Source organism: Drosophila montana, unplaced genomic scaffold, assembly GCF_035044405.1.
Source record: "Drosophila montana isolate Dmon_TW-CO22-7 unplaced genomic scaffold, ASM3504440v1 contig_2481_1, whole genome shotgun sequence".
Taxonomy (NCBI): Eukaryota; Metazoa; Arthropoda; class Insecta; order Diptera; family Drosophilidae; genus Drosophila; species Drosophila montana.
Window position 1 is genome coordinate 258,129 of NW_026997351.1, and position 23,922 is coordinate 282,050.

Consider the following 23,922-nt stretch of genomic DNA (forward strand, 5'->3'; position numbering starts at 1 on the left):
AAAAAAATGATCAAAACCAAGTTCATGTAAATAAGTACAAAGCAAATCATTCTTTTTAAACTATTCTAATATGTTCCTTTCTTTTCTGGCTATTTAAATTCAATGAACTTAAAATAGACTTTAAGTGCCGTAACGTTTGTTTCTGTGACAACCGTTTTTTGCCCACAGTCATTTTATTTTGTGCTCTATGCTGCAAACTATCTATCGAATAACTATCATTTTGTGCTCTCCGATTCAATTGTCGACGATTTTTAACAATGCGTTACGCATTTATCATACTTCATAACCAACGCTCCTACTTACTATATAGATCAAGTACAATTTAAATTTTGATCAGACAATGCGCTGAGTGTTATTTTTTTTGTCTAGAAATTCAAGATCACATTTAAATACATATATATATATATGTTATAATCATGTTTATTGGTTTTATTGTTGCTTAAACGTTTTGAAATGAACGTACACGCATGAGTTGTGTGCGTTTTGGAGGGGCCGCCTGATTGATGATTGATGGATTGATGGATTGATGGCTTGAACAATACCATATATATATTTCTAGTCTGCTGCATGTGGAACATAGGCCTGTGCATCAGTTGATTAACAATATTAACCTTCTTATTGTTCATTTATTCAACAAAAAAAAAAAAAAACGATGGAAAATAACTCGAAAACATTTGCTAGCAAAAAATATTTGACTCACATGCATTTCCTTTATGATTACATACGTATACTATATAATATATTTATGTATGTATACATATGTACTCGCATTTTCATTTATGTTTTTGAGTTCTCATTTTATGATTTGTTTTTTGTTTTTGTCTTATTAACAAAGAATTCAAACAAAAACATTCCTAAATATTTTTAATAATTATACCTATATAAATATAATTACATATGTTTATACCCAAATGAATGACTTCTTTGACTCGTCCATTTTATTTAATGCCGTTGATGCTAACAGAAGAAAGCGAAAAACAAAAAATAAAACAGAAAAATTAAAAAAAAAAAAACGAAAAAGAAATGATTAATACAAATATGAATTTACAATAAAAGCAGCAAGCAAGCCAAACACACATTCACCCTATTAGCTAATCAATTTGAAAATTTTGTATGCCCAAAATAAACACACACCAAATCGAATACACGACAGTCCAATGACTACACACACGCACACACACACATACACACACACATTTCGTTGCAGCCTACTCGCTTTGCCGCTGCCCAAAAAAGTAGGCAACACTTTCATACTGTGCCCGCCATTGAGGCTTCGTTAGCTTGCTGCACCGTCGCCGCTTCACCCTTAGCGCCGCTTCACTGCACAACACAATACAGTTGCTGCGAGCATACAATACATATGCATAACAGTTAACAGTTAACAGTTAACAGTTAACAGTTAACAGTCAACAGTAATGTTCCCAATTTCACATTCGTCGCAATAACGCCTAAATAATAAATACATAAGCCTACATTTCGGGCGTGAGTCACAATTGGCAAATGAGCTGCAAATTGCAATTTGCTTTAATTCAAAAATAATTAATTATTTGGCATAAACAAATTAAACTGAAATTCCTAACTCCGGTTCGCTACCTAAAAAAGTGAAATTCAGAACATGTCTGTAGATAGAAAAAGAAAAAAAAAACAGAGAGGCTGTCAGCACAAAAACGAATACTTTTCGAATAATTTTAACAGCTTGTATTTAATTTTAAATTTAATTATTTTATCACTTATTACAAAAGTCGTTAGTTTCGCCGAAATTGTTTTTTGAAATTAACATTTTACCGCATGTCCAATTTTAACTATGCATACGAATTTTACAAACATTTACTCGGCCATATATACTATATATTACAGTAGAATGTTTTGATTTTGATTTGTAGTTGCTTCAAAGTATTTTTCAATTCAATTACTACTTAAATTTTGAGTAGCTTTCAGCCGAATTAATAATAATTACAATCGTAGTGTACGCATTAATAACTATTACTTAACGCATGCTTCTTCAGTAGAATGTAGTCGGTCACAATTCACCCTCAAAGTAATTGCCTGCAATTACTTGTTATTTAATCTTAAATCTTGATTTACATATTTCAACGCTGAGAGACTGAATGCTTAACATTTGTATTGGAATATGATTCGCGCTTATTTCAAAGTACAGATTTACCAATTATATGAAACATTTTCCCCCCATGTTCATCATTAAAGTAGTCGGCGGTAATGCTGCAAAACTTTCATCAGTTTTCAGAGTCGATAGGCAGAACTATCGAACTATCGAGATAGCTAGTTATATCCTGAACTCATTGATATGGGTCATGAGAGTTTTGTGCAAATGTATGTAACAGGCAGGAGAAAGCGTCTACGACCCCTTCATATATATAAATATTCTTGTTCATGAGTCGATCTAGCCATGTCTGTCTATATGAAAGCGTTGTTACCTGCAATTTATAATATATATTCACGTTTTTCTTTTTTTAATCGATATCATTTCCCATTTCCACAATATCGATAATTATCGATTTTTAGTCATCGTGGAATGTGGATTTCCCTGTATTACAGTTGCATCTTGGATAACTTTACCAATTCCTTACAAATAATATAAAAAACATAGCACAGGAAGAGGAAGTAGAAGAGAAGCAGCAGGCGGAGAGCGTGCTTCTCTGTGTGTGTGTGTGTGTGCGTGTGTGTGTATGAATGCTTGTAACAGCAGCTTGGCTCTGGGTTCAGGGTATCCCTCGGTCGGGCACTTCCGACTAGCATACTATTTCTTTTCTTTTTTTTCTCTTAGAGCGTAGAGACAATAACAACCAGCTTTGCAGCACTCGTGAGCAGTCAGAGTCAGTTAGTACAGTGAAACAAGCAGATGAAGAACAATATTAATTATATTCATTACAATTCAACTAGTTTTGAGTTTTGAGTCAGTTGAGACATAAGTCGCTTAGTCCGTATGCCAGTTGCATTAGAACTTTGCTTTCGTAGTCCAATGGAAGAGCTTAACTGATGAGAGAGTACAAGTAGAGTATTCATAGTTCGAATTGATATTCCCAATTCTATAGAGAGAAATAAACGTACGTTTGTGTTTGGTAATTATATGAAAAAAGCGCTCCATTAACAAAAGCCTCTCTATTTTTCGATAGCACACTTAAACACCTACACCAAGACACATATTCACACACACACACACACACTCACACACACACACTCACACACACACTGCGCGTGAGTGTTTGTTTTCCCATTATGTTTCTGTTCAACCTGAAAAGCTAACGAATAATTTCCAATGCAATGAAGCTTCACAAAACAAAAAACCAAAAAAAAAAAACCCGAATATTAAAAACTTTCATACAAAACTACGAAACTCGATCGTATGAAAATCTGCTAAAAAAAAAAAACAAAAAAAAAAATCTGCTAATCTGGCTGAGTCAAAGTTGGTCAAATCACAACTAATAACAAACTTTTGTATGGTTCAGTCTCCGTTTACTATTTCCCAACAGAGGACGACGACGAGGACGGGCCCACATTGAAAGACAGGGCGCTCGAAGTGATACTCAAAGGCATCGATGTGTTTTGTGTGTGGGACTGCTGCTGGGTTTGGTTGAAATTTCAGGAATGGGTATCCCTGATCGTCTTCGATCCGTTCGTTGAGCTCTTCATCACGCTGTGCATCGTTGTGAACACCATGTTCATGGCCATGGATCATCACGACATGAACAAGGAAATGGAACGTGTGCTCAAGGCTGGCAACTATGTAACTACAACTTTCAATTGACATGAATCATTTGAGTACATTTGAATACATTTGCAGTTCTTCACCGCCACCTTTGCAATTGAGGCCACGATGAAACTGATGGCCATGAGTCCCAAATACTATTTCCAGGAGGGCTGGAACATCTTTGATTTCATCATTGTCGCCCTCTCACTGCTCGAGCTGGGCCTCGAGGGCGTCCAGGGTCTATCCGTATTGCGTTCGTTTCGTTTGGTAAGCACTAGCCGTACCTTGAATATGCACAACTCAATAATTCTAGTTAGCTGAGGAACTAAGGTAGCCCTATGAAGCGTACATATCCATATATAATCTACTTATGTGACTGAGTTTGATTTTAATTGAATTATATTCAAGTTCGTAAACCATATCTTTCAACTTATACTCATACAAAGCTGTACTCAAAGCAACGCGTACTTACTCAAATCCGATAACCCGTTACCAGTTACCTTTTATCCGTTACCCAACACTCAAACACTCAAACACCCACACACACACTCACACACAAACATACTAAGCTAATGTTACCCATGTCCTGCCAATTTACAGCTGCGTGTATTCAAATTGGCCAAATCATGGCCAACGTTAAATTTACTCATATCGATAATGGGTCGCACTGTCGGCGCTCTGGGCAATCTGACCTTCGTCCTATGCATTATAATCTTCATATTTGCTGTAATGGGCATGCAGCTGTTTGGCAAAAACTACACAGGTATTATTGTATATGCCCAAACGAATCAACAAAATAAATCAATAATAAAAAGAAAAGCAAAAATCGCAAGTTTTTAGCGTGCAACAAAACATAATTTTTTTATACAAGCATTTTCCTACTCAACTTTTTACTCCAAGTTAACTAATTTTTTTGATATACATTAAGGACTTTTGTTTCGTTTTGTTTTTGAATTTTAGCCAAGCAAACATATATACATATATATGGAAAATAGCAAAATAGCTGAAAACCCACTTGATACTCAAAATTCGACATTTGACAAGCCGAATTAACAAAAAAACATAATCAATAATAGAAAGCAATGCTTTGGGCACGGTTTTTGCATTTCGAATTTCATATTTTGATTGTGCTTCGCAATTTCGAATGAGATTGACCGATTGATATACAAATCGATATATTCTAGAACTGGCCGAGCTCGAATGAGTTACTGAGGGCCCTAATTATATACAACCTATATAAATCAATTACTTTACTATTAATCAATATCTGAAGTGTAACAGCTGAGCAGTAGGCATTGTAAATACATGCCATTTTGAATGAATGAATGAATGAATCATGCACAGCATTCGAGTGGATGCTATAAATATGTATATACTCAATGTCAACTGCTGTGCATGATCATCAACTACGGTCGCATTCGTAGCTTTTTATTCATAGTTTATCGTTATTTGCATTTCAAAACATATTGCTACATATATATATATATATAACTATCTTTTGTATTCCTAATGCTTTGCCCGGCTTACAAACCAAAAATAACAAATGCAAATACTGCCAATAATATAATTCTAATAATAATGATAATGACAACAATGACAAACCAAACAATCAACAATTCCCATATATCAATTGCAATCGAATCAAATTGAACCAACGACTAATATAAATGCCATTTAATCGCCTAATCCCAACAAAATCGACACCAAACCCTTAACCCAAACCCAAACCAAATATCAATGGCAATGGCAAATTCAAAATCATAACCGCAACTCGTTATTCGTAATTCGTAATTGGTTATTCGTGAATGCAGCTGCGTGTATTCAAATTGGCCAAATCTTGGCCAACACTTAATTTACTCATTTCGATTATGGGCCGCACAATGGGCGCTTTGGGTAATCTGACATTTGTACTTTGCATTATCATCTTCATCTTTGCGGTGATGGGAATGCAACTGTTCGGAAAGAACTATCATGGTAAGTCCTTCACACGCTGCGTTGCAACAGCTTTTATCGATGTGCATTTTATCGTTTTGTTATCGGGGCGTTTTTTCTTTTCAATTCTTCTACGTATGTGTGTGTCTATACAATACTTTAACCAAATGGGTGTACATATTTATGTGTTAACTGCTTAAGTTGTTTATTTGTTTCGTTGTCGTTCTTGTTTATCGATAACTGTGATATCGATATCCTTCCGATTGCGCTTACGTTTACTACAATATCTACTCGTTAGCTCGAATGTTATTACCATTCCAATTGTTCATTTTCAATTAATGCCACTACAATTACTTCAGTAATTAAATCTCTGGACACTTAATTAGTTTGAGCTTCAACTTTGCAGAACCAGTTCGGCTCAAGACCGATATCTTTTAGTTTTTCAACTGATGTCAAATTACTTTCGTTTCCACTTAAACTTAAAAAATTGAAGCACAGCATCTGCTATATCCATCTGATATGTGGCTGAGTGTTATATAAAATATAAATAAAGTAATTGTCATGGGAATTGATTATGGAATTAATATCAAATTAAATACACCAACATATTTTCAAAATACTTTTAGTTTATTCAAAAAATGTATAGAAAACAGTCCGGTTGTGAGTTACCAGTTTGCGTCCGCTTAAATTCAGTTCAGTTAAGATCCGAAATGGTCAAGTCCTTTGTTTGCGCTGAGTAATTTGTTTTTAAGTTGGGTTTTGGATTGAGTTTTGGGTCCAATTGCCAGGCTGGTGCCTTTGGCTTCTGTAAGTACACTAGCGTGCAAAACATTTCCTTTCGCTTCTTTACTCTCAGCTCTCTCTCTCTCTCTCTCGCTCTCACTCTGTCTCCTGCTGTACAATATAGTTTAATTTATGACAAAACTGCAAATCTGTAACTTGGCTACGCAATTTTGTAGCATAAGACGCAGCCGCAATTAGTTTTTGTTTTAAGTTTTTTTTGCTGTATTATTTTGATTGTGGTTCTTGGTGCGCATATTTTTTGCATTTTCCAACACTGTTTCTGAGTGCTGCTGCCACTTTGCACACGCTTTCTGTATGTGGCTTTAGTAATTGAATAAACACGGAAAAAAAAAACAAAAAAATGAATAATAACAAAAAGAAACCTATCCTTAAATTGATGTGAATTTCTCTTCCCTAAATACCATATTTAACGTATACTGTTTGTTAACTTCCCCGTTGCGTCTATAGATCACAAAGATCGTTTTCCGGACGGAGATCTGCCGCGCTGGAACTTTACAGACTTCATGCACAGCTTTATGATCGTGTTCCGGGTGCTATGCGGCGAATGGATCGAGTCCATGTGGGACTGCATGTACGTGGGCGACGTATCCTGCATTCCATTCTTCTTGGCCACCGTTGTCATCGGCAATCTTGTGGTAAGTATATCCGGTTCGATCATTTTTGTAATCGTGTGCGATATCAATTAATGTCGGTCTGTCTGTCTTTTTCAGGTTCTTAACCTTTTCTTAGCCTTGCTTTTGTCAAATTTTGGCTCATCTAGTTTATCAGCACCAACGGCCGACAATGATACCAACAAAATAGCTGAGGCCTTTAATCGTATTGGCCGTTTTAAAAGTTGGGTTAAGCGTAATGTTGCTGATTGTTTCAAGTTAATACGTAACAAATTGACAAATCAAATAAGTGATCAACCTTCAGGTGAGAGGATCAACCAGATCAGTTGGATTTGGAGCGAAGGTTTTTATCCACTTGTTTTTTCAATTTACTAAACTACTTTTAACTATATAATATAATATGTAATAATATTATCAATGATATATAATTGCGTTAACGTTAACGTTCAACTCACAATTGGCAACAAATTTACATGTTCAACTAGTTTGACCACAACGAAAAACAACACCCAATCCGTCTAAAACTGTAAACAAAAATATATTCAAAATGTTTCTAAATGACAATTTGCAAATCAGAAATTATGAAAACGAAAATCTCTTTAGTTAGTTTTCCACTTGTACCCAGCATCCCACTGAAAATCTTCATATCAACTTGCCAAGTAATGCAAAAAAAAAATCCAAAAATCGATAAATCAAATATATATATATATGCAAAATCGAAATCGAAATCGAAATCGAAGTCGAATACAATCGAATTGAAGTTCATCTCGTTGCGCCATTTTGAATTTAACTGATTTAGTTATGGTTCCCGTTCGATTTGAACATAATTGTTGTTGTTCAAACCTCAAATGAGACTATGCATATGTACATATGTATGTATGTATGTATGTATGTATGTATGTATATATGTATATATGTATCTGTATTTATATATGTACTCGCTGCCATGTACTCGTACGTATGCATCTGGGGCATCAAGAATTGCGCCGAGTGTGACATTTCCGCTCACCTCATACCTAATTAATCTACCCAACTAACTATTTACATATATACAAAATAGATCCGTAGACACCGTCATCTACTTAGCGTTAGTATTGTGAATTAGTGAGTATTTAGCAAAAGTCATGTACACATATTTTTCTTAGCTAGATTTCGACTTTCAACTAGTACCTCGTTTACTCGTTACCTTCTACTCGTTGATCTTTTGCTTTCTCTTTTGTTCTTCCTGTAATTCTCCTTTATCTCAACACTCCATTCGTACTCGTTCTCGTACTAACCTTTTGTATCTACATACGTACATATGTACATATGTATAGCTCTATATGTACATATGTGTTAATTGTATAGCTAAAAGTTAAATTCTAATTAGAATTCGTCGTATTCGTATTTTGGGCATCACCCACTCACACTCACAACGTACCCACACGTACGTACGACTTGCGTCCAGTTTTGGTTTTTCAATCGGCTTCATATTTACCCACATTTAACCATAAATATGCACCTTTTCAACAAATAACAACAGAAAACATCAAAAAACACAATTTGGTCATTTATAAGAGTCTAGATTCGTAGCGAATTGCCAACGGTTAACATGAAATTTAAATAAATATATATATGAATTTTGCTAGCTGCCATTAATTGACGATGCGAAAGTAATTAAAGATACCCATTGTAACTAAAAATTATATAAATTGAAAGTGAAAACAGTGGATTTGATCCTTCATAGTGGTACAAAACTTTTCTTTTTCGATATTATTGTTGTCTGTGTATATTGTATATTGTATATGTATGGAATTTCTTTTATTGTTTCTCCTCTTTTCTCTTACCAAAAAGAAAAAGAAAAAAAATACCGCTAGCACTTAAATTTGTATCATTAAGTTTTATTTCAATTTTGTAAAATGTTAACTTAGCGCTTATGTAAAAAACTCATGTCTATCCAAAAGCCAGATCAAAACAAAAAGAAAAAAATAACCCATTTTCAAGTATAATTTGTGTACATGTAATATTCCCGAATTCCAGCTGGCTTCTAGATATGACAGTACAACATTGAGCCCAAATTCATATTGTTTTCGACAATTCGATCATCCCATCTAGCGATCAGCTCATCTCACTCTGCAGCTCTTCTTTGTTGGGAGCCCGGTCAGATCATTTGCGATATGCGTTGTTCGCTGTTGTGTTGTTTCAGCGTCTTCTCAACTGTACTTTGCCGATGTATCGAACGCTCTGTTATTTATCGGCTATCGATCAGTTTAGAAAACGCGACCGTGCATACGTTACGTATGCGATTTGTTTTTGTGTTCCATTATGTGTCGTAAACTAAAACTTGATCCCAATATGATATTAACCGCATAACTATCTTTATTCTTTTCATTTCTGTAATGTGGCTTGTCATGATTTCAATAAAAATCTAAAAATCTAAACGTATTGCATTGGTCAACGTATCAAACGCCTCAAAACCAAATATATCATTACTGAACCTACAAAATCAAATCAAAATATTCAAACATCAATATATGAAATACATATATATATATATGTATATCTATATATCGACCATATCAACCAATCAACCAACCAACAACGACAACAACAACAATGATAATTTATATAAAAAAAAAAAATTGTTTCAAATATAATAACAACAATAACAACAACTCTTTAATGCGAACGGCAACTGCTTCTCTTAAATTCGTGTGAATTCGCTTTATGATTTCCATCATCACCCATACATGTACAACCATATATACGTATATATGCCATAAAAACACATATATATGCTATATATGCTATATATATGCCATACCTATATTATGTACATATATATCGAAAATTAAATGTCTATAACGAAATGCAAAACAAAAAAAAAAACCAAAAAAAAAAATATCGGATACGAAAGGCAAGGGCGTTTGTCGTTGTATATCTGCAGAGCACGGTGACAACGAGTTGGAGCTGGGACACGACGAGATTCTCGCCGACGGTCTGATCAAGAAAGGGATCAAGGAGCAGACTCAGCTGGAGGTTGCCATTGGTGATGGCATGGAGTTTACAATACACGGCGACATGAAGAACAATAAGCCGAAGAAATCCAAATATCTAAATAATGCAACGGTAAATAAGACAACTCGAATTTGATTTCATTCTCAATATATATATATATATATACATACATGCATACATGTATATTTGATAAATACGTTTATATACGTCTATATATGCAAGTGCCATGCAATCATTTTCCACTGAAGGAAGTGAGTATAACACAATGCAATCCATACCTTAACCCCCCCCCTGTCCATCTGAAGCTATCGTAAATGTATCGAGCAAGCGATATCGATTATCGTATCCCCACCCCTCCTCATTCGCGGTGCCAGCGTATCGCATTCTTATCTTCCATGCGATACAAAAAATCAGATCAGAAACGTTTGCAGTGTATTTGCGTACATATGTATATGTACATATATTCAAATAATTATGTATGTGTGTATGTGTGTATGTATGTTATGCATACATTTTACAACAACTATTGCCTATGTATTTTATAATTATATACATATTTAGACTAATTTCTTAACGACAACAAATTGATTTATATTATTTATTCGTTTCCTTTTCGTTCATTTATTTGTTTTCTTTTACATATAACTGTCTATATATGTACTGTTATGTGTGTGTGTGTGTATTCCACAATCCAATCAACTAACAAAAAAAAAAAAAAAAAAACCAAAAAACAAAAATTACAAAAAAAAAAATCAAAAAAAAAAATTATAAAAACTCAACCAACCAATCCAACCAACTGAACCCGACACTTGAACTGAAATCGTTCCAAAATATAAAAAAAAAAAAAAAAAAAAAAAATATATATAAATAATTATACAGATGATTGGCAACTCAATTAACCACCAAGACAATAGACTGGAACACGAGCTAAACCATAGAGGTTTGTCCTTACAGGACGACGACACTGCCAGCATTAACTCATATGGTAGCCATAAGAATCGACCATTCAAGGACGAAAGCCACAAGGGTAGCGCCGAAACGATGGAGGGCGAGGAGAAGCGCGACGCCAGTAAAGAGGATTTAGGTCTCGACGAGGAGCTAGACGAGGAGGGCGAATGCGAGGAGGGCCCACTCGACGGTGATATCATAATACATGCAAATGACGAGGATATACTTGACGAGTATCCAGCTGATTGCTGCCCCGATTCGTACTATAAGAAATTTCCAATCTTAGCCGGTGACGAAGATTCGCCGTTCTGGCAAGGATGGGGCAATTTACGACTGAAAACTTTTCAATTAATTGAAAATAAATATTTTGAAACAGCTGTTATCACTATGATTTTAATGAGTAGCTTAGCTTTGGTAAGTCGACTACAACTACAACTACTTAAAAAACAAAAACCAAAAAAACAAAAACCCAAAAAAAAAACAGTAAAAACACAAAATTTGCTAAAATATTTTTGCTATTTCGAATTATTGCAACTTGCAACAGTTCGGAATGCCACAAAAATAATTTACAATTAATTAAAACAATTAAAAAAAAGTGAAAATATAAGTAGTTAATCAAGCCTCGCTTAAACTTTACCAAAGTTGATTGCTTCATTGTTTTTATTTGTTCTTATCATTTGATTCTAGTGACAATTAGAGTTTGCTAGTTGAGCATAGTTTAGCTTCGAGTTTAACATTTCAACCAATTATGAAAGTATACATATGTATATGTTTTCTTTAATTTCACTCTTGATTTCATTGTTAACTGCTACTGGTAGCAACAATAATGTAGAACAATGCTTCAATTGCCTAATTGCTTATGATCCCAAGATATAAATTTCTCTGATCTTTAAACGATCTCCAAAGAATTCCCTCTCATACGCAGCCAGCCAGCATGTTGCTATCAGTAGCGCTTCAAATTGATTTGAGTTTGGTTTTGATTTCATTTCGATAAATGTAGATCAATGAGCCGCAAAAAGTCGACTTTTGAACTAAGCTTGGGCACACGTCCAGTCAAACGGTTTGTGTCCTTGCTTAGGGCAAAAGGGCACACCCTGTATCTGTATTTTGTATAGAGTCCATCAATTGGCATTTTGGCACATTGAATTTGAGGGCTTTTTTTGTGTAGCTTTAGCCGTTAGCCGTTATTGTGAGAGACGCGCTTATGCGTATTATTTCAAGAATTTTGTCTTCAATTTCTTTGAAAATTTTTCTTTAATTGCGTTTGACTTTGATTTGTCCGTAAACGAAGAAAAAGACACAAACAAAATTCAACCAAAAAGTTGCCTTTTTACTTGCGTAAAATATAAAGAAACAAAAAAAAAAAAAAAGAAAGAAACAAGTAACAACAAGTATGATATTAATAACAATAATAATAATAAATGAAGTATAGACACTCCAATATGAGTAAGGCCAGTTAAGCGGCTCCACTTACTTAATTACCATATTGCTTATGACTATCTAGCTTCTTATACTGCTTCTAGATAACAATATGTATGTACTTTTGTAATCCATAACTTCTTTTACAAATAACTTAAATACCCCACTCCACCCCCAACTCCCAACAACCAACAACCAACAACCAAACGCAAACAGGCTTTAGAAGATGTACATCTGCCACAAAGGCCCATACTGCAGGATATTTTATACTATATGGACAGAATATTTACGGTTATATTCTTCTTGGAGATGTTAATCAAGTGGTTGGCCCTCGGCTTCAAAGTGTACTTCACGAACGCGTGGTGCTGGCTTGATTTCGTTATTGTCATGGTAAGTCCTCATGTTGGCCGTGTACAAATGCTTTCGACTCTCTTTTTTATTTACTTATCACGAACCGAATCCGAATCCGAATCCGAATCACATGTATCTTTTTGGAAACTTGAACAAAACGTAAACGATCGTCAAAGAATTACAAAAAAAAACAAGCAAACAAATTAAAGATAGAAACATACTTACATATACTCGTATAGGTATCAAAAAAAATAATATATATATATGTGAAAAATATTACCAAACCAAACCAACACCTGTACAAAAAGTAAAAAAATAAATACACTGACTGACAGTTGGACTATATATCTTTGAAAATACTTAGTGATAATATATAGATTTTGATTTGTTTTCATTTTTTTTTTAATATTCAATAATTTTTGGTTCAATGCTGCAAACAACAATTTATAAAACGTTCAACAGTTAGGAGATCTATATTTAATACTTAAATGTAAATGTAGCATAGCAGAGAACCCGTACTATAAAACCCAGTTGAAATCTAAGACTATATCAGTTTAAAAACCCAACTTAGTTAGTGATTTATTTAGTTTAGACTAAGCCTAACTACAAACTGCACATACTCGTTAAAATATCTAGATAAACAGATCATATATTTGAGTATCACTTGAATTTGAGTTAATGTTTTGTGTTTGCGGTTTGATTTTGATTTCGATTTGGATTTTCCCTTTTGATTTTGAGTGGTATCTAAAGCTGTTTATGCTTAAATACATACTATGTACTTATGTAATGGTCGTTTAGCTGTCGCTAATCAATTTGGCTGCGGTCTGGTCCGGAGCCGACGATGTGCCCGCCTTCCGCTCGATGCGGACCCTACGCGCTTTGAGGCCATTGCGCGCCGTTTCGCGATGGGAGGGCATGAAAGTAAGTAATGTCCGCTGGGACTCTCTCTCTCTCTCTCTCTTTCTGTCTCTTTCTGTCTCACTCTCTCTCTCTCTTTCTCTCTGTCTTAAAAGTACTTGTGTATCTGTGTCTTGCGCTCGCTCTCTTTCTCTCTGTCGCTGTGCGTGTGTGTGTGTGTGTGTGTGTGTGTGTGTGTGTCTGTACGAAAGAGCTAACATATATGTGCGCCCAAGCATAAAAATATAATATCCGTATACATATCATGTATATATATATATATATATATGTTATAACCTTTATATATATGTATATACCGTACTCAATGTTGTCATACTAACTATCAATTTCTTATACAATACTTACTGTTATACAATGGCGACAGTCAGCTGTGCGCTTGATCTTGCTTGGCCTACTTTGAAGCCAGAGCTGCGACTCTCAGCTGAGTAGTCACAACAACGTCAAGGACACGCCTTTCTATCGTGCGCTCTCTCTCTCTCTCTCTCTCACTCACACACTGTCTCTCTTTCTTTTGTGTGTTAACTGCTAACTTTCTCTTATACGTGCGCGCCGCCAGCTGCACCAAACACATTGTTATACAGCTACAGTTCGAACTGTTATAACTGTTATTGCGCCCCTTTATTTACTCGCGTGCAATGGCGAGATTTCTTACTCCATATACATATATATATATATATATATTTATATGTATGAGTATATGTATATATGTATATATGTATGTATGTGTGTGTTGTGTGTGTGTTTGTATGTTTGTATGTGTGTTCGTTGTTGTTATTTTATTTTGTTAATCAGCGTTGTATCTTATCTGTGTTGAATACCAAACAATATTTCACACTGCGCTTAGAGTGGCGCTATGCTAACTGTTATACCAGCCAGTATGTAGATTATATTTTTTTTTGTGTTTTCTTTAACCATTGTACTTAACCATCCAAGAAACTACTGTTATATGTATTACATATACCTACATATGTATGTATGTAACAATTGTATTATATTATCGTATCAACATTTAAATACTATTTACATAATTTTGCATAAGAGTTCAATCGTTTTGCAATTGTATAACAAATATATGTATATGTATGTATTATTAATGCTTCATTTTTTCATTTGGTTTTCGTGAAACCCAAAGTAGGTGGTAAAAAAAGGGCTTTTCTTTTGTTAACATACTATATACAATGTATCAATGTATCTATTATATATGCATATACATTAACATATGAATATATATGTATGTACATTTGTATTAATTATAAACGTTGCTGCTGTGACGCTTTAGCTTTGTATATTATGTATTTATACATACCATATACATACATACATACCTCCATACTGTAATAATCGATAAGTTCAATAGTGTAGCTCCAGTTTTAGACTGTAATCTAGGTTAGTTAAGCCTGTACGTATAACAGTTGTATTATCTGTATATTTAGCATTAAGCCGTTACGTACTTGCTAAACCATTAAACACATATGTTTGCATACTCTACAGTATGTAAATAGATGCGTATGTAAGTAGTTTGGTTCAGACGCAATCAGATATACTCTACCATATTGTGCCCATTGTAAACAACGTAACAATTGAGCGAATAGCGCCCCTAGTACCCATACTCTTATACCCGTATATATGTATGTCGTTCCCGTATAACAGTTATCTACCAGCCGATCCTAACTCTTAGCTTGAGTAGTAGCATTTAACTATATATGTATATCTATATCCATATCAATTCACATGAAAGGACATCAAATCCCGAACCAGACCCAAGACCTAGTACTCCAGCGGCACCTAAAATATATATATGTATATATGCATATGTATATAAGTTTATATTATATACATATATTATGCACACATAAGCCCCACCACTGTACAAAGATTCGAGTTGCAAAGCCTTCGCGACACTTAAGTGTTGCCTAGTGTAAAATGAAACTAGAGCCCAATGAATTATGTTTGTGTTCAGCTGTAGGTAAAGCGAAACGTTTGTATATATTCTTTGTTCTGTAAATAGGTATTCGTTATATATGAACACCCCACCAACCCCTAAAATAGATGCGACAACGTCGAATACAAGTGCAATTGCCAGCATTTGACAAATTGCGTATACGCAGTGGTGGCAGTGTTTTACTTAAATACAAGCCGCATCCAAGAAACTTAACAAATATGACAACATTCGACTACAGTCGCCGCTTGGTCTGTTCTCTATAGACATACGATCAGATTGCGTGCAGGCCACGCCCAAACAATCCAATTCAAGCCCCATCCAGGCTAACTAACATAAAGAAGAACTTTTGTACCTACCAACCAGCCAATGAAATCCACGAACCAATCGAGTCCGGCAGCAAAGTTTGAGCAAAAATGTGTCAATATAAAGACAAAAGCCAAAAGTAAAAAAAACCACTCAACAATTTCGAAAAGAAATGCAACCCCACAAATGAATGAAAACCTAGTGCAAAAGCTGCGCGGCTGCACAATAGACCAAAAGGCAATGCAAACGCCACAGTTCTGTCCTACACACACACACACACACATACACACACACACAGGTGACAAGAAACAAGATTGGGGCTTGTATAGAGGGCAGCACCTAGTATTCGAATACAACAGTACTCGTAACTGTAACTGTAATTGTAACTGTAACTGTAACTGTAACTGTAACAGTAGCCCATAAGAAAATGCATTCATTTGGTCCACATTTCTTTGCCATTTGGCGTTTGCAAGCCGCGTTCGTCCATTGTGAAGCTTCGTGCGGCTGTCAAGGGTGCAACATGATATTCTGTTTATTAATCTTTAATCGTTAAGTTCAATTAGCATTCTCTGTGCATGCTCTACGGGAACAGCAGCTACAACAATCTATTATACAAATATTCTCCCTGATCATCACAAATTTCTCCTCTTAATTCCCATACTCCTATACTTAATTTGATAAATATCTGATATGGCTCTGTGCTAATCTCCTACATCTCTTAGATACAGATTGGTTTCTCTTCCTCTCTTCTAATCTCTCTACTCACTCAGTAACCCACTGTCACTCAATTTGCTAACTACCCCAAAAAACAGGCGTGTCCTTTCAGTGTGCTTGTCGCCTTTGTCTCTTATATATAAATAGGCGCTTGACTTTTTCTACTCTTACTTACTCAATTTGAAAACTAGCCTAAATCAGCCCTTTATCTCATTTCTCTCTTTTCTATTTATTAAGCAACTACTCTTATACTGACTCAATTTTACAACTACCCCAAAACAGAGCTAAGTCTCTTATGAACAGTTAGGCTCTCAATCTCTTCTATTTATTAGGCAAATTCACTCTTATACTTCCGCAATTTAATCTCCAAACCTGAATCTCTTATAACAAGTTAGGCTCTCGATCTTTTCTATTCATTAAGCCACCCACTCTTATACTTATTCAATTTTAAACCCCACCCCAAAACAGATCTCAGTCTCCTATGAACAGTTAGACTATCGATCTTTTCTACTCATTAAGCAACCCACTCTTATAATTATTCAATTTTTAACCACCCAGAAATATCCCAGTGTTATGAGTGTTGTAATCTCCTGCAAGTTGTGTTTTTGTCGAATGCTCACATTACCCTTGAGCAATACTTAACTGTGTACTTGTCCAAATGTAGCGTATACTTGAACCGCAACTACATGCATAACGACTAAGCAATAATTCTGTACTTCCAATAATTGACCTTTATACCACATACATATGTATCTAAGTATGTATATCTATATGTGTTAATACGTTTTGTATGTGTGCGTATTTTGTGTGTGCTCGTGCGTCGAATTGCCTATACTCTTATATTTATTTATTCAACTAAATACTTACATTTGTTGTATGTGTTTTGCAAGTACAATTTACCTTTAAAACATTTATATCATTTAAACAAACTAGGCTACCAAATAAGTAATGTTATTTAAGTGCTAGCTATTCAAGCTAAATATCTGAGGCTTATGCGCAATGCAAATAAGTTCCGTTAGGCTCGGTCCGCCATTTTGTACCCGAGTACAGCAAGCAGCAGTTGACAATTAAATGCTTATCTCAGTTATGTATGTATTTTAAAAGATTTGAGTTTGGAACAGGAACCAGTACGACAGGACAAACACTTAACCAACTTAACCCAATAAACAAACAGAAAAACTAAACAGAAAGCAAGTTCGTAACCCCCAAAATTACCAAACACTTATATTTAACGTATCTATTTAACAAACAAAACCAAAAACCAAAAAAACCAAAAACAAACTCCAAAATGAATCTAAATAAATTTTGTTAAACTTGGCACTATTCGAACTATATCGAAACTAGGTATCGCTTATCAACTTCGTTGCTTCACTTGTTGGAGCTGGTGGTATTCAAGCCTTCAAGACTATGCGAACGTTAAGAGCACTGAGACCACTACGTGCCATGTCCCGTATGCAGGGCATGCGGGTACGTACTTTCATACATTAAACCAAATACAAAAAAAACAAACAAACAAAAAAAATTAAAAAAAAAAAAAAAAGATATACCAGAATACAAACAGCAAAATTTGAAAAATACATTCCAAATATCATCATTCAGTATCAAATTCAACTAAATTCCACAGCGTAATTCATTTTCGAAACTAAACAAAAACAAAACAAAATGGCTGCAGTTGCAGTTGTGTACACTCTTATACGCGCGCTGTATTACTCTTATACATACTCATGCCACACAACTAACCAGCGTATAACCACCACACACTCACACTCACACTCACTCTCACACTCTTACACACCAACACACACACACACACGCAACCAACAACCCAACCAAAACTCAATCTCTTAAATAGTTAAATATAATCATAAAATGTATTTAGTCGAATTATTAGCAAAACGTTAATTATAAACAAATACAACAACAAAAAAGCAAAAAAAAAAAAACAACAAAACCAAAATTAACAACAACAAAAATTATTCAACGTGCAGCAGATGATTTTGTATCTTTTTTGTCGTAGATATACTTACATATATCTCGTACATTATTCAATTCTAGATTGCATCCATAATTTGTCGACTGATTAGATACAATTTTTTTATCTCGTTATCTCGTTATATCGAACACCCGTTTTTTACAATCTTATGTTCTTAAGTACCGTTTACTGTAGTCGTTATCGTACATACTGCAACTGCATAAGTAATTAATTGCTCCTCAATTGGAATTGCCTTTAATTAATCAAATTGTTCACGCCCACACAAATTTTGTGCTTCAGCAACAAGTCTGCGCGACTCTCTCGCTAGATCTCTCTCTCTCTCTCTCTCTCTCTCTCTCTCTTTTTCTCCTCTTACTCTCTCTCTCTCTATTACTCTCTCTCTCTCTCTCTATTACTCTCTCTGTCTGTCTCTCTCTGTCGCTCTGCTCGCTCTTAGTGCTAATTGAATCGATCATTTTGTATTTCTGTAGTTGTTCTCAACAGTTTACCACCATTCCAAAGTCTGTTTGGCTTCACAACTCGTAGATTAATATGCTTAGAATTTTCAATCTACTCGTAACATACTCATTTCTTGCCTGCCCAAGACAGACACGAATCAATTTACGTATCATCGAGCTCTAAAGTTACAATACCTACATATATGTAAATATGTATGTACCCGTACTTACTTATAATTAAAACATTATCGTACACACAATAAATTTAGTTGACAAACTGTCATATTTGCATTCAATTATGGAATTTATAGAATGACAATAAAGTTTAAACTATTTGGAATGAAGACATCTCGAGCCGAACGCTTAAAGGTTTATTGTATTCCGATATTCAAATTTAAATTAAATTAGTCTGACTTTCTGTTATTATTTTAAAAATAACTGAATTAAGCTACTCGGAGCTATGTCTGTTTCTGATTTTTCAAATAAACCAATTAATAATAATGATTTTAATAATACTAGTAAAAAAAATAAATTTAAAATAATAAAAATTAAATTATAATAAATATAGTAATGCATTGAAAATGATAGCATTAATAATAATAATAACATTAATTGAAATAATAACATAATAAATAATGCCAAAGATAATGAAATATTACTAATAACAATAAAAATTATAGCAATAATATAATAATAATAATAAAAGCTATAATAATAATAATAATAATAATAATAATAATAATAGTAATAATAATAATAATAATAATAATAATAATAATAATAATAATAATAATAATAATAATAATAATAATAATAATAATAATAATAATAATAATAATAATAATAATAATAATAATAATAATAATAATAATAATAATAATAATAATAATAATAATAATAATAATAATAATAATAATAATAATAATAATAATATAAATAATAATAGCATTAATAATTATAAATCATAATGAATCGATACTAATAACATTAATAATAATAATAATATTAGTGATGACAATAAAATTCATCATAAAAATAATAATTTTATAATTAATGATGGTATTATCTGACAGATATAGTAAAGATAAGAACGACTGTCACTAGCTCCGTTAAATGCACTTAGATATTTTTGTCACTCGAGTGTCTTTATTTCAATCAGCGACTTTTGTAATGACTCTCTTCGGCATTCCAGCAGTTAATCATCTATAACAAAAGCCTATGTTTAGTTAAGTTATCTTATATCATACGATTACGAGCACTAATTGTAAATCTCTTTAACTTAGAGTTAGTGCACCTAAATGAATACTATTTGCTACCACCTATTCTGAGTGCCTTCTTTATGGAGCTGTTCTGTTCCGTTCTGTTCTGTTCTTTCACATCGATGTAAATGCTGTGTTGTCTAGTGTATGCCAATTGCACTGCTTTTGCTGCTGCATTATTTAAATCTTGTTCTCGCTAAAAATTTGAACAATTGTTCAACGCTTGCTGCATGCTGTAAATAGTTTAATTCTTGGTACAACGAACACCATTAGACACTGCCATAAGACACGATCAAGTACAAAGATCACTTTATCATATCAATGAACTAACACCTAATCATGTATCACAACTCGTAAAAAATGATCTATATATATATATCTATATATATATATATATCTTTCACAATATCAAAATGTACTATATCGTGCTTACCATACACACATATCTATATATATAATTATAAATTGATAAATATTACTACGAAATTGACTAAATAACTCTTTGCATTTATTGTATTATATTCTATATACTCCCCCCAAAAAAAAACAAAAAAAAAAAAAAAAAACAAAAAAAACAATAACAAACAACCACCATCATTCACCACCAACAACTGTTCCTGTAACCCACAACTTCCACATCAACCCGAAATAAAAAACCTTGAAAAATTCCCCACATCGAACATCGACAACGACGACCCGCCAAATGTGAAATTCGTATACGAAAATATGAAAATGATATCGAAACCAAAATTATCATATAACCAGGTCGTCGTTAATGCGCTGGTACAAGCTATACCGTCCATCTTCAATGTGCTATTGGTGTGTCTAATATTTTGGCTAATTTTTGCCATAATGGGTGTACAGCTTTTTGCTGGAAAATATTTTAAGGTACGTTCAAATGTTTTTTTCAAAAACAACTCAAATTCAAAACAAATACCAAATACCGTATACAAAAATAAAATACAAAAAAAAAAAAAAAAAAATTAAAACAAAACAAAGCGTTACAAAATGGTCCAAAAGTGGTGCAAAAATCTCATCCAGAATTTGTGCTATTTTTCGACTTGAAATCCAAGCAGCATTTAATTAGCAAGCAATCTAATGTGTTTAAAAAGAAAGTCTTCAACTTGACTGAAATGCGTATCTTTGCATCTATTTTTCGTAAATAGTTGATCAAAACAGAATCGAAATCGAAATCGAAATACAAATAAAAATACTCAACATACTCGTACTATGCATACTACGTACTTATAAGTACTCGCTCGTACTATGCATACTACTCATTTATAAGCACGAGTATAAGAGTTTGTCGCCTGTATTCGTACTTGTCTAGGTGTCAACTCTTCTAAATGCATATGCTGCTACACATGCTCCGGTAATTATTGTTTACCCAACTCTAAGTACTCAAAGTACTCATGCCCAACTGCATCGCCTCTTAGAGCAATCCAGTTGGGCAGAAAGCATGCATAGTTGCATATAAAAAAAAAAAAAATAATAAACCAAGATGCGACAAGGCTGCTGCACCAAATACCAAATACCATTAATTAGTACACTCTTTAGTACTAGAATTTAGTTTTTGCCTTTTGCACAAAATACTTGTTAATAATAAACAAATCTCAGTTCTAGCCAAGTGGCAGCCTTCAAATGCTAAATATACAATGCTAATTAGCTGCTGAACCTACACACTCACACACACACACACACACACACACACAAATACTCTTGCTACATGCCTCAAAAAAAAAACAGTTACTCGTAATGCCTTAACAACAAGAATTTATTTTCAATTAGCCGTAGCTTAGCTAACATTATATTTAATTCAAGTTCTGCTTTTACACTGCCAAACAAAAAGCTGAAGGAAAGATTTTTGCCAACTCGTTTTTGTTTCATTACGAATTAAATTCAGTCCAGCTAACCTGTAACTTTTTGCTTTTGTTTAAACATAAAAATAATTATAAAAAATCAATTAATTCTTAAGAGGTTTTTTTTTGTCTAGATTTTTGCTATAGGAATGTTGCATTTTAACCAATTATTTGACTTGAATATTCTCTGTAAAGAAAAATAATATATGAAAATCTTGCATAGTCTGTCCAAGATCTTAAGTATATAGATATCTGATTCATGCCTCAAGTAGAATTTCATTTGTTTAAATCGTTTCAAAAGCTGATTCGTAATGTTGCTAACCTTTCTTTTCGTGTGTAGAATATATTTAAAATTTCTCTTCATTTTTGCTGGTAAGGGCAGTGTAAAAGCAGACTTAAACCATTTGCCGTATATAACTTCGCATAACTGAAATACATTTTTCTTAAATTGAACTTTAAACAAACAAAAAAAAAACAAAAAAAAAATCCAATTGAAAAAACCAACTTAACGACAACCCTAACAAATCGGACGATGATGTTGATGATGATGATGATGTCCCAAACTGATGATGATGATGTTGATGATGATGAACACAGTGCGAAGATTTAAACGGAACGAAGCTCAGCCACGAGATTATACCAAATCGCAATGCCTGCGAGAGCGAGAACTACACGTGGGTGAATTCAGCAATGAATTTCGATCATGTAGGTAACGCGTATCTGTGCCTTTTCCAAGTGGCCACCTTCAAAGGCTGGATACAAATAATGAACGATGCAATCGATTCACGAGAGGTAATGTTCTCCAGTTTGCCTAATTGCCTAACAATTTATCTATATATATAAATATTACTAATACAATATTATGACACACTTGACGCTTATACAAAGTATATTTCTTTTTTCTTTTTGGTTATGCGCTTTAAGATCAAAAAAAAAAAAATGATTAACTTAACGCAATCTATAGTTAGATAAGTCTGTATAATGTAATCTTTGATTAATCAACGTTTCTATCTATACATTTTTTTCTTCTTTTTTATATGAACGACTACAACAATAACTACAACACAACACAACAACAACAACAACAACAACAACAACAACATTCACAACAACTACAAACTATGGCCACCACAACAACCAATACTTACACCAACAACAACAACACTGCCGAATAACACCAAAAATGGTCCATTCACAATTCAAACTCAACCGCTGCAAATTGCAACAAAAACAAAAACATAAAAATTCAAAATGATATCGATATCGTTATCGTTATCGCTATCGCTATCGATACAGGTGGACAAGCAGCCGATTCGTGAAACGAACATCTACATGTATTTATATTTCGTGTTCTTCATCATATTTGGATCATTTTTCACACTCAATCTGTTCATTGGTGTTATCATTGATAATTTTAATGAGCAAAAGAAAAAAGCAGGTGGATCATTAGAAATGTTCATGACAGAAGATCAGAAAAAGTACTATAATGCTATGAAAAAGATGGGCTCTAAAAAACCATTAAAAGCCATTCCAAGACCAAGGGTAAGACAACAATATAAAACCAAAAATTAAAAAAAAGAAACAAAAAATCCAAAAAAAAAAAAAACAAAACTAAGTATGAAACTAAGCCAACTAACCAACTAACAAAGAAAACAATTAACACAACAATGCTTAACCAGATGTCAGAAAGAAAACAAAAACTAAATCTGAAAAAAAAAACAAACAA

General features: G+C 33.6%; 1 protein-coding gene across 50 annotated transcripts in view; it reads left to right on the forward strand.

Moving 5' to 3' along the window:
* para (paralytic) overlaps window positions 1-23,922 on the forward strand; it is a 73,100-nt gene that overhangs the window by 31,508 nt on the left and 17,670 nt on the right. For 5 of the 50 annotated variants that reach the window (XM_064682482.1, XM_064682495.1, XM_064682498.1 and 2 more), the window contains 12 exons: window positions 3,468-3,745; window positions 3,803-3,976; window positions 5,521-5,683; window positions 6,893-7,080; window positions 7,156-7,360; window positions 9,983-10,164; window positions 11,008-11,415; window positions 12,637-12,810; window positions 17,993-18,115; window positions 21,103-21,225; window positions 22,794-22,988; window positions 23,493-23,738. In XM_064682482.1, the coding sequence (XP_064538552.1) occupies window positions 3,468-3,745; window positions 3,803-3,976; window positions 5,521-5,683; window positions 6,893-7,080; window positions 7,156-7,360; window positions 9,983-10,164; window positions 11,008-11,415; window positions 12,637-12,810; window positions 17,993-18,115; window positions 21,103-21,225; window positions 22,794-22,988; window positions 23,493-23,738 (2,459 nt within the window). Of the gene's footprint in view, window positions 1-3,467; window positions 3,746-3,802; window positions 3,977-4,309; window positions 4,473-5,520; window positions 5,684-6,892; window positions 7,081-7,155; window positions 7,400-9,952; window positions 10,165-10,932; window positions 11,416-12,636; window positions 12,811-13,569; window positions 13,693-17,992; window positions 18,116-21,102; window positions 21,226-22,793; window positions 22,989-23,492; window positions 23,739-23,922 lie in introns of all 50 variants that reach the window. The other 45 variants (XM_064682483.1, XM_064682496.1, XM_064682499.1 and 42 more) reach the window with 28 other exon arrangements.